The 11874-nt window shown below is 41.4% G+C and overlaps 1 protein-coding gene across 1 annotated transcript; it reads right to left on the bottom strand.

Annotated features, from left to right (window-relative positions):
• Positions 1-1668: 1668 nt before the first annotated feature.
• On the bottom strand, positions 1669-11157 carry LOC112075778 (cytosolic purine 5'-nucleotidase). Its single transcript, XM_024142713.2, has 6 exons — positions 11066-11157; positions 10602-10772; positions 8381-8432; positions 6935-6995; positions 6208-6384; positions 1669-5635 (listed from the first exon to the last, which is right to left on the bottom strand). The coding sequence occupies exons 5-6, from the start codon at positions 6367-6369 to the stop codon at positions 5399-5401; spliced, it is 399 nt and encodes a 132-aa protein (XP_023998481.2). The 5' UTR covers positions 6370-6384; positions 6935-6995; positions 8381-8432; positions 10602-10772; positions 11066-11157; the 3' UTR covers positions 1669-5398.
• Between the last annotated feature and the right edge of the window lie 717 nt (positions 11158-11874).

Raw genomic sequence — 11874 nt, 5'->3', positions numbered from 1 at the left:
ATAACATATATGACTATCCAGTGTAGTCTTGTGTTGGTTTTGGAGCCTTGTTGTGACCTATATCTTGACCCATGTGGTCTTGACCCCTGCTTCCTGAACATTCACAGGAAAAGAAACACCTGAAAAAAGAGATCCCTCTCTCTTTCTATTGCTCTCTCTCTTTCCCCCCCCCTTTCTCTGAGGACTTTCTCCGCTCTAAAGATAAGTCACACATCACCAATGAACGACTACAGTATTTGTCAAGACACTTTTAGATCCGTTGAAAAATACTTCACTTGCTACTCTCCATTCTATCGTTATCTGAGTCACTCGGACCATGTCTATCCTCATGCTGCTATGTATAGGTGCCTGTCCACATGTTTGATACTCAACACGACAAAAGGATTCCCATATTCTGCTCTGGTTGGTGTTGTGGTACAATAAAAAGTGAATTATTAACAGAAAGAGTATTAGTGATGGAATATGTTATTTTTCCCCTCAACACAAGGTGCTCAGATTAAAGAGTATTAGTGATGGAATATGTTATTTTTCCCCTCAACACAAGGTGCTCAGATTAAAGAGATAGGCAGTTCAGAACATTGTATGGAGGCAATTTCAAGGACAGAATGATCTATTGCAAAGATGATTTACCCTTCTGTTAAAATTACATTTTCAGTAGCTGGTTTGTCTTGTTTTATCTTCCTGAAAAGTATTTAAGGCTGGAAAAACATAACTGTTTCATAAAAATACTCATCCCATGTCTGTTTCAAATATTTCCATGTTTTAATGTACCTGCTATTCTTGATTTGTGTTAAAGCCATTACTGCAGAGTATTGCTGCATTATAAGCAAAAGTTGCTGAGTCAAAAAATGTAGCTGAAGCTACTGCAAATATTACCCCTTGACCTTGCATGTTAGCGTACAAGGATCTGCCAAACGCATTGACGGGCTGTGGACATTTAACCCTTGGATCAAAGCATTAGATTTACATTTATTTTTGTACCTATTCATGACTTTTTCCACTATACTGTATACATTTCCCGTTGTGTAGCCTAAGTCCATCTGTTAACTGTAACCACACGAATGTTTGCATTGTAGTAAGTCTCAATTTACTCACAGTATGTAATAGAAATGCCATCAGTTTTAAAATCTTATTACAGTGTAACACGAATGGGGATTTGGCGCTTGCTCAGAGAAAGTCCTACTTTTAGCTGGATTTGGGATTACTGGATATATTTTATTGTGTAGTTAAATAGAATTGTAAAAAAATATGGGACGTTTATATCTTCCAACTTTGACAGGACTTCTATTCTTGAATCATGTTTTGAGTCGCCTTTTGGACACCCAAATGTCAACCCTTTTAAACTGTGAGGGGGAGGGAAAATGACAAATGTAATCCCCCCATTTGCTTGATGTTTTGTCAACAGTGGGATGGGAGAGGAGAATTCTAGGCAAGTGCCCTGAAGTTCAGTGGATATAAAAAGCTATGCAAGCAATATATTTTCATTCACAATTACTTGTAGAACATTTACTTTAACACATTACTGGATATATTGAGTCATTTTTGTATGCAAGAATGTTTATGTATGATTATATGCAAGTATAATTCTTACATTCAAATACTTGTTTTACTTCAAATTTGAAAACTATAGTTTTGCAAGAAGAAACAGGAGACAGTACACACACCCAGTGACTTATTATGGAAAATTAGCTTTTATTGTACATATAAATGTAATTTCCCCAATGTACACATTATATTATAATTCTGGAAACAAAACGCTCTGAGGAACATCCAAGAAAATGCACGAAACAAAAAATAAGTGAATGCGTTATAGTTGTCACGCTCGGTCTGCAATTGTTGAAATTTTGTATAAAATGGACAAATTGTATAAATGGATCGTGGCATTAATCTGTTGGCCAGGTTTAGCTAGCTCAGACACTCACTGAAGCCGTTATAGTAAAAAAGGTGTCTGAAACCAGAAAAATGACAAAAAAAACTAAAAAGATGTATAAAGAATTTAAGGAACATTTCTTCCACAACATGTAAATGTAAAAGCTTATAATACTATATACAACGTTGTAAACTAAGAATCTGAAAACACTGGTTAGAAAAAACAAATACAAACAGCAAAAACCAAGGTGTTGTTGTTGAAAAAGGTGCCATTTCTGATGCAAGGTAAATACATGCTCTTCAACATCGCCTAGTTTTCAGCATATCGGTCTGCAAGGCTATTATTATTAAGTGTACAATTGTTACTACACAGACGACCTTGTAGAACTTGTGGCCAGAGCTTTTTCTCACAGACGGACAGGTTTTCTTTTCTTCCACATATCAGTTGTAGCCCTAACCTGGTTCTAGCCATATAGTTAAAACAACTTTGACGTAAGCCATTTGCTTGCATTGGCCAGCCTTTTAGTAACTTAGTTTACATGTATAATGCACTGTACTGTGGCATTGCATAGAAATAATGTCTTGTAAAGTGTTTTGACAGAAAAGGACTTCAAATTTTCCTCCCAACGACCAGGCTTTATTATGAATTCGTCAGTAATGAGACCAAAAAAAAACAACTAACCAACCAGGTGAAGAATACAGCTGCCCGGGTGTTTTTGTAGTATTTCCAGTTAAATCAATACTTAAAAAGATATACTTTTTTTTCAGAGAGTAATAAAATATTGAACCACTATATAGTTCCTCTAAAACAGATTCTACTCTTACTAAAATTGTTACAAAGATCCCCAGTTGAACCCACATTCCACTTTTTACTACTTGCCTCGGCAAACAACACCAGGTTACAAACAGAGACCTGCTATTGGTCTTCCCTTCATCAGCCCAAATCAACAGGCCAATCGAAACCTCTAGCTACACAACTACATGCCTTAGAAATAAAGTGATACGCATGTTTTACATAGCACACACATATGATATTGCAGATAACCTATAACAATCAAAAAAACGTCGCTCTTCCAGGGCAGTTGTCCTGCCCTCCGTACTGCATACCATCTGGGTCATGTTCATTAGGACACAACTGAAAATGTTAAGAATTTCCTTTGCTAAACAGGAAAGTTTAATATTAAGCAATTCGGTAACATTTTCCAGTCACATTTCTTTGAAGTATCTCAACGTTTCAGTGGAATTGTGGGCCTAATCAACGATTGCAATTTCCATTTTGAAATTAAAAAGGTTTGCTCGTGTTTGGAGACAGCAAACGCAACCCTGTTGGGAAATATCAGGTGCTTCTTTGCATCATTCAGTGTTTCTTACCCCTAAGTGATCTAACAAACTCCAGAATACTGTAGCTACAGTCCTTTATACATCGTTCATACTACATCTTCCTGCTAGGGGGAGTCTACAAGCTATTCCCACCAGTCAGGAGGGCACACTCTTGTCCTTTTCCCAGGCCCAACCGAACCTCTCTGGGGCAGTCAGACACAAACGCCCTCTCGCCGAGGCGTTGGTTCCTTGTCTGGTGCCCGTGCAAGGCCTACACAATGCCACAGCACCCAGGCTGACCTGAATTTACTTTTTGCATATCAAGGCCTACTGTAGATTAGACCTGGGTTCAAATACTATTCAAAATCAGTTTATATACTTTATTGGGGCTTGACTGAGCTTGCCTGGAGCAATGGAACCAGAAAAATGTTCACAAAAGTTCAACTCTGCCCACCTGGCACTACAAGCAGGCTCAAGTATTTGAAACATTTTAAATAGTATTTGAACCCAGGTCTGTTCCTATAACATACTGTACTCTCCATGTTAACTGCAAAGAATTACTAGGAAACACCAGACCATATTATCACACATGGAATACGAGGGTTTGGTTAGGTAGGGGTGAATATGACAGTTCTAACTAAAGCGGTTCTATGCAATAAAAAATAAACTGTTACAATTTAATATTCAAGAGAACACCTAACGAACAACTCCAAGCTTAGTAAAAAAAAAGGTAAAACTACTACTGCATGTTAGTTGCACATAGTGTAACAATGTTGCAGGTTTCCATATCTCATATCATCCTACAGGAGAACAAAAAAAATGTAATAGTATTTTGCATGATGAATGTCTTGCTTTTTACAGTATCGTGTATGAGAACAGTAATACTGGGTCACAGCCTCTCAATAGCATTAGGCCTATGTGACCGTCCACAGTTGCCATAGAACACATCTGTACAGAGGCAGCATAATCGTTACCCTGTACGCACGGTTGCCTAGAAACAACATTTCATGCATTTCAAAACGTCAGTTGAAATTAACCACACAGAATCACAGATGACATTATGTGCACCATACTTTAAAATAGACAGCACGCTTCATGTCATATCGAGCTAATATTGACAATTAGTTACCCAGAATCAGACTTGTGCTTTGTGTAACCCAAAACATACACCACACTGTTCTTTAGTACAATTATGGATGCCTTGGTTACAGTCGCTCAGGACGACGCAAACTCGACTTTTGATTGGCCAAGGCCGAACACACACACACACACACAAGCTGTGTTATGCAGGGACACGACGGGAGGAATTATACTGCAAAAAAAAGACCAAAATAACAAACAGAGAGAAATACATTTTTGGACCATGTTTTTGGATTGCCATGTTACTCGATACGTGTGTTCTTTCAACGCCAGTACAGCAGGGCTAGAACACTTTCATTTCAAAAGGATAACAGCAAAACAGTATATAGAGTTTATATACAGTACTGCACATACTGTTTGGCAAAGGCTATTCCGTCTTAGTGCTTCACATTGAAACTACAGTATGGTGCCTGCATTATGGTGTACTATGTAAACACACACAGGGAATTCTTCTCTATGACCAGACACTGTGTAAGGTCAGTACAGAGAAAAGTAGTGTTCGTAATATTTGCTTCTTGTGTGTATTCGTGTATATTTGTCTGCTACAACATCCTATGCCGTAAAAACTGTTTAAGCTTCATCAACTTAAAAATTAAAATGAAAATAAATTAAAAAATGGGCCAACTTCAAGTCAACCTTTTCCCATTTCATCATAAAAATCCATAGAAAAAACAAACATTGAAAACGTAAAACTTGAAAAGGGGTGGGCACCGAGCAGCAACTGTTACTATAGTAACATACAGTTGACTGATCTGATTAATAAAACCTTAATATCCTGATACATCTCTAGTATAAAAAGTAGCGTAATTTCTCTCTATATATAAATCTCCTATAGATACACTACAATGGCCATATCCCCTCCCCCCTCATTCCAATGTATCCTACATGGACTCTTACTGTGGACTATAGAGTACATTATCATTTATATCTTCCTAGAAGTATTTATACTCTAAAACCCCCTCAGGGAAACATCAGGAAGGAATCAAGACGGCTTTTCACTCCTCTCTCTCTTCCTCCTCCTAGGAAGGAATCAAGCCTGGTTCGGGTCACGCCATCACACCTCCTCCATCTACTCTTCCTCCTCCTCATCGTCGTCTTCATCGTGGCAGTGGGTGATCTCCTGGGGGGTCTGGGGGAACATGTTGGGGGGTTTGATCTCACTGATGGACCGGGTCAGCTGGCTGTGGTTCCTGTTGCTACAGCACTCCGGGTCCTTGCTGTCAGTGCAGTGGCGGTTGCGCGTGGCCAGGGGGGACTCGGTGTCCGTGTCGATGTGCGCGTGCTCCACCGTTGACTCGTGGGGCATCTGGGAGGGGAGAGAGAGAGACAGAAACAGACAGAGAGCGTGAGAGAAGGTGAGGAGAGAGGCTACTACCAAAGTCAACTCAGAGCACTTCCAGTTGGCTAACAGCTAGTACACAGTTTCAGCTCACCAATACGTAATATCATAATATTATTACCATGCGTTGAACTTGTTATACAGAAAAGTGATTACTGTGTGTATGTGGTGTGCATGTCTCAGATAATATGTCTGGTAAAGACATTTGTATTTAAATGAGAAGATAACTCATACATACCAACTAATGCAAATGTCACTCTGCCTGTCAGTGTTTCAGCTAGATGTGCACCAGACTATGTAAGTTAATAAGAGCCAAGTACTGTATATTTTTTATTAAACTAGTTGGAAACGTTGATTCATGTGCATCTATATTTTTAACCATCAATTTCTAACGATTACAGTTTTCCAATTAGCAAAAGAAAGGGCTCTATCTTACACTACATTCTCTGCAATATTTTATTCTGTAAATGCTGCATTTCTTCCCTTTTGTTGTAAACTGTTAGCAAGAATCCACAAAGGAATTGAACACAGTGACTGACCAGTACGTGAGCCGCTCTGAAGAGGTAGCTGAAGGGATAGTACAGGAGGTTGATGAAGGAAGCAGCGTACAGGTCAGCATAGCGCATCACCTGAGAGGCAAACAGAGTCTGTCTGGAGCCAGACCTGAACAGACTACCCATCATACCATAGCACATGTCCATGTCGTGGGTCACTTTCTGGGGAGGGGAGAAGAACACCGGGTTTAGATGCTCAGCCGAAAGACGCTCAGAAAATATGTCAAGCTCTGATGGAAGAAAGTGATGACCATTGTCAAATATGTTTTAATGTATGGTTCTGTGCTCATGTGTACATGCTGACTACTTCCTGCTGACTACTTCCTGCTGACTACTTCCTGCTGACTACTTCCTACTGACTACTTCCTACTGACTACTTCCTACTGACTACTTCCTACTGACCTCTTGCCCTTCTAAAAAGAGGTTTCTAACATCCAAGGGTATTTTCCTGGTTAAATACAAAAATTCCTGGAGGAGGACAATGGAAATTCAGCGACTTGTGTTCCCGGTATATCCAAGCCTTCGACGGGACGGGAGGAGCATCATAGCGTATTTTCAGGAGTTTACTTAGGGGTTGTAAGACCATATAAGTCCACAGTTGGGAATGATTTGGTTTAAAGACTAAACTGAAACCTGTAACTATTCAGGGACACGTGTGGACATATTGAATCATGTTTCTGTAGTTGCTATGGAAACATGTGTAGAATTATACCTTGACCCTTCTCTGGAGAGCACTGATGTCAGGTCTCTCATTACTACTGCTGTCCAGATGCCTGGAGAGATAGAGAGATACTGGTTAGATAGAGAGTACTGATGTCAGGTCTCTCATTACTACTGCTGTCCAGATGCCTGGAGAGATAGAGAGATACTGGGTTAGATAGAGGGTACTGATGTCAGGTCTCTCATTACTACTGCTGTCCAGATGCCTGGAGAGATAGAGAGATACTGGGTTAGATAGAGAGTACTGATGTCAGTCTCTCATTACTACTGCTGTCCAGATGCTGGAGAGATAGAGAGATACTGGGTTAGATAGAGAGTACTGATGTCAGGTCTCTCATTACTACTGCTGTCCAGATGCCTGGAGAGATAGAGAGATACTGGTTAGATAGAGAGTACTGATGTCAGGTCTCTCATTACTACTGCTGTCCAGATGCCTGGAGAGATAGAGAGATACTGGGTTAGATAGAGAGTACTGATGTCAGGTCTCTCATTCTACTGCTGTCAGATGCCTGGAGAGATAGAGAGATACTGGGTTAGATAGAGAGTACTGATGTCAGGTCTCTCATTACTACTGCTGTCCAGATGCCTGGAGAGATAGAGAGATACTGGGTTAGATAGAGAGTACTGATGTCAGGTCTCTCATTACTACTGCTGTCCAGATGCCTGGAGAGATAGAGAGATACTGGGTTAGATAAGGAGTACTGATGTCAGGTCTCTCATTACTACTGCTGTCTAGATGCCTGGAGAGATAGAGAGATACTGGTTAGATAGAGGGTACTGATGTCAGGTCTCTCATTACTACTGCTGTCCAGATGCCTGGAGAGATAGAGAGATACTGGGTAGATAGAGGGCACTGATGTCAGGTCTCTCATTACTACTGCTGTCAGATGCCTGGGAGATAGAGAGATACTGGGTAGATAGAGGGTACTGATGTCAGTCTCTCATTACTACTGCTGTCAGATGCCTTGGAGAGATAGAGAGATACTGGGTTAGATAGAGAGTACTGATGTCAGGTCTCTCATTACTACTGCTGTCCAGATGCCTGGAGAGATAGAGAGATAATGGGAGATAGAGAGATAATGGGTTAGATAGAGGGCAAAGAGATAGAGAAGAAGGGGATTGGAAGTGAGAGAGCAAAGACAGTGCTAGTCACTATTATAAAGAGCAAGACGGAAGGGGACAGGCCTACATAGATAGACAGACTGTTTCTAAATGGGCTGAAGTCTGACTGAAGCCAGTTATCATCAGACCGATGGGGCAAACCCTGCAGACTTTGGCCCAAGGGCGACACACACACACACACAGGGAGCCGACGGTGACACACACCAACGCACACACTCAAACAGTCATTCACGCACACACACACACGCCAGGTGCAGAGGCAGCCTAGAGAGCGAGCAGAGGGGCGTTGTAGGGGAGTAGACGGTGCAGTACTCACTTGTAGAGCTCCGCCAAGAAAATGTCCAGGCCCTGCAATTCCTCGAATAACGCTGTGAGACAGAAGAGGAAAAGGAGGGCAGGGTAAGTCTCAGTCACAACATATTTCCCTTTCCCTCCTCCTCCCTTAAATCAGCGGTGGAGAAAGTACAGATAACACAACAACAACAAACAAAAAAATCGACGTAAGTAGTACTTTAAAGTATTTTTACTTAAGTACTTTACACCACTGCGCTTAATCACAGGTGTTGTCTCACTCTTGTTCCATCTGTTGCTTTTTCACTCTCCCCCTCTTTATCTTCCTCTCTCATTCACCCTCTCCCTGGCACGCTGTCACTCACAGGCCGCTGAGAGGTTTACGAGGGCATTTTACAGCTACAATGACACGTCACAGTTATATTTGTGTATGTGTGCCTGTGCATGAATGTGTGTGTGTGTGTGTGTGCGCACAAGTGTGTCACTGCTATAATATACACCCCTTGACTTTTTCCACATTTTGTTGTGTTACAGCCTGAATTGAAAATTGATTAAATTGAGATTGTGTGTCACTGGCCTACACATAATTTCCCATAATGTCAAAGTGGAATTATGTTACGACATTTTTACAAATTAATTAAAAATGAAAAGCTGAATTGTCTTGAGTCGATAAACACTCCACCGCTTTCTTATGGCAAGCATAAATAAGTTAAGGTCCCTCAGTCGGCAGTGAATTTCAAACACAGATTCAACCACAAAGACCAGGGAGGTTTTCCAATGCCTCGCAAAGAATGGCACCTATTGGTAGAGGGGTAAAAATGAAACAGCAGACATTTAATATCCCTTTGAGCATGGTGAAACTATTAATTACACTTTGGATGGTGTATCAGTACACCCAGTCACTACAAAGCTGCAGGCGTCCTTCCTAATTCAGTTGCCAGAGAGGAAGGAAACCGCTCAGGGATTTCACCATGACTTTAAAACAGTTCCAGAGTTTAATGGCTGTGATAGGAGATAACTGAGGATGGATCAACAACTGTGCAGTTACTCCACAATACTAACAAATGACAGAGTGAAAAGAAGGAAGCCTGTACAGAACCAAAAACATTCAAAAATATGCATCCTGTTTGCAATAAGGCACGAAACTAAAACTGCCAGAAATGTGCCAAAGAAATTAACTTTATGTCCTGAATCCAAAGTATTACGTTTGGGGCAAATCCAACACAACACATTACCGAGGACCACTCTTCATATTTTTAAGCATGGTGGTGGCTGCATCCCGTTATGGGTATACTTGTCATCGGCAAGGACTAGGGAGTTTTTTTAGCATAAGAATAAATTGAATAGAGCTAAGCACAAGCAAAATCCTAGAGGAGAACCTTGTTCAGTCTGCTTTCCAACAGACACTGGGAGACAAATTCACCTTTCAGCAGGAAAATAACCTAAAACACAAGGCCAAATATACACTGGAGTTGCTTACCAAGATGACATTGAATGTTCCTGAGTGGCCTAGTTACAGTTTTGACTTGAAAATCTATGACAAGACTTGAAAATGGTTGTCTAGCAATGATCAACAACCAATTTAACAGAGCTTAAAGAATTTTAAAAATAATAAATGTGAAAATATTGTACAACCCAGGTGTGCAAAGCTCTTAGAAACTTACCCAGAAAGACTCACAGCTGTAATCGCTGCCTAAGATTATTCCAACATGTATTGACTCAGGGGTGCGAATACTTATGTAAATGAGATATTTCAGTATTTCATTTTCAATAAAACACAAAAATGTTTTCACTTTGTCATTATGGGGTATTGTGTGTAGATGGGTGAGAAAAAAATATTGAATCCATGTTGAATTCAGGCTGTAACACAACAACATGTGGTACAAGTCAAGGGGTACGAATACTTTCTGAAGGCACTGTATGCCATTTAGCAGACGCTTTTATCCAAAGCGACTTAGTCATGCATGCATACATTTTACTTACGGGTGGTCCCGGGAACCGAACCCATAATTCTGGCGTTGCAAGCACCATGCTCTACCAACTGAGCTACAGAGGACCAGTGCTCTCCAGTGTGTCCATCAGCCGTTTTATGTACGAGTATCTGTGTGTCTGCACACGTCTGTCTGGCTGCTTGCATGGGAATGTCCACCCGTCCTTTTGTATGTGTGACTGTGTGTGTGTGTGTGTGTGTGTGTGTGTGTGTGTGTGTGTGTGTGTGTGAGAGACCGCGTGCGTGTGAGACTCACAGCTCTTGTCAGTCCAGACATGCAACTCCTGGGCCAGCTCGGGGATGACGAGGAAGGTCCTCCAGCCCTGGCGTTTCTTGGACTTGAGGATGTCCCCGAAGATGTGGTCTCCGATGTAGACGATGTCCTTCCCCTTGGCCCCCAGCAGGTCACACACGATGTCAGAAGAACCTGGGCGAGAGAGAGGGACATATTGAAATGTAGATGTTACTGGACGTTGTTGTTTTATTAAAGATTTGTCCCACGTTGTTTTTAGAGTCATACCATTGTTTTGTTTTTAGGGAACCCAGACCTCCCTGGACAACAGTGAACGTTGTTGAAAAGACGATGCTGGCTAAATAAAGGTGAACTGAGATCCCTCTTGTTTAGAAGTACTCTGCTAGTTAGATGATTTGTGAAGTTTGCAGTGCTGTCTGGCTGTTTGTGCTGTGAGTCAGTGCATTTCCCCAGGTACTGTATCTTACCTCCAGAGTAGACGATGCCATGGTGCAGGGGTCCGGTGTAGGTCCCGATCTTCAGCCGCCCTGTTGTCTAACACATAGAGAACACATCGAACAGTAACCTCACCGCAAAACAATGTCAAGTATTTATTATGGATCCCCATTAGTTCCTGCCAAAGCAGCAGCTACTCTTCCTGGGGTCCAGCAAAATGAAGGCAGTTTATACAATTTTAAAAAGATTACATTCACAGATTTCACAACACACTGTGTGCCCTCAGGCCCCTACTCCACCACTACCACATATCTACAGTACAAAATCCATGTGTACGTGTGTGTGTGTGTGTGTGTGTGTATAGTGCGCCTGTTATCGTGTGTGTGTATGCATGTGTCTGTGCCTATGTCCCCGCTGTTCCATAAGGTGTATTTATCCATTTGTATTTATTTTTTCATCTAATTTTACTGCTTGCATCAGTTACTTGATGTGGAATAGATTTCCATGTAGTCATGGCTCTATGTAGTACTGTGCGCCTCCCATAGTCTGTTCTGGACTGTGAAGAGACCTCTGGTGTCATGTCTTGTGGGGTATGGCATGGGTGTCCGAGCTGTGTGCCAAAGTATCAAGTGTTGATGAAGTCATTCTCTCTCCACTTTGAGCCAGTAGAGATTGACATGCATATTATTAATGTTAGCTCTCTGTGTACATCCAAGGGCCAGTCGTGCTGCCTTGTTCTGAACCAATTGCAATTTCCTAAGTCCCTTTATGTGCACCTGACCACACGACTGAACAGTAGTCAAGGTGCGACAAACTACGGCCTGTAGGACCAGCCTTGTTG

Source organism: Salvelinus sp. IW2-2015, unplaced genomic scaffold, assembly GCF_002910315.2.
Source record: "Salvelinus sp. IW2-2015 unplaced genomic scaffold, ASM291031v2 Un_scaffold3385, whole genome shotgun sequence".
Classification (NCBI taxonomy): Eukaryota; Metazoa; Chordata; class Actinopteri; order Salmoniformes; family Salmonidae; genus Salvelinus; species Salvelinus sp. IW2-2015.
Note: the sequence above shows the minus strand (reverse complement) of the source record. Positions and strands in the feature narration are given on the sequence as shown.

Excerpts from the sequence above, each read along its gene's own strand:
- LOC112075778 (XM_024142713.2), bottom strand. The coding sequence starts at position 6,369 with ATGGACATGTGCTATGGTATGATGGGTAGTCTGTTCAGGTCTGGCTCC. Across the intron at positions 5,636-6,207 it reads TCAGAGCGGCTCACGTACTG|ATGCCCCACGAGTCAACGGT; the intron begins GTCAGTCACTGT and ends CTCCCCTCCCAG.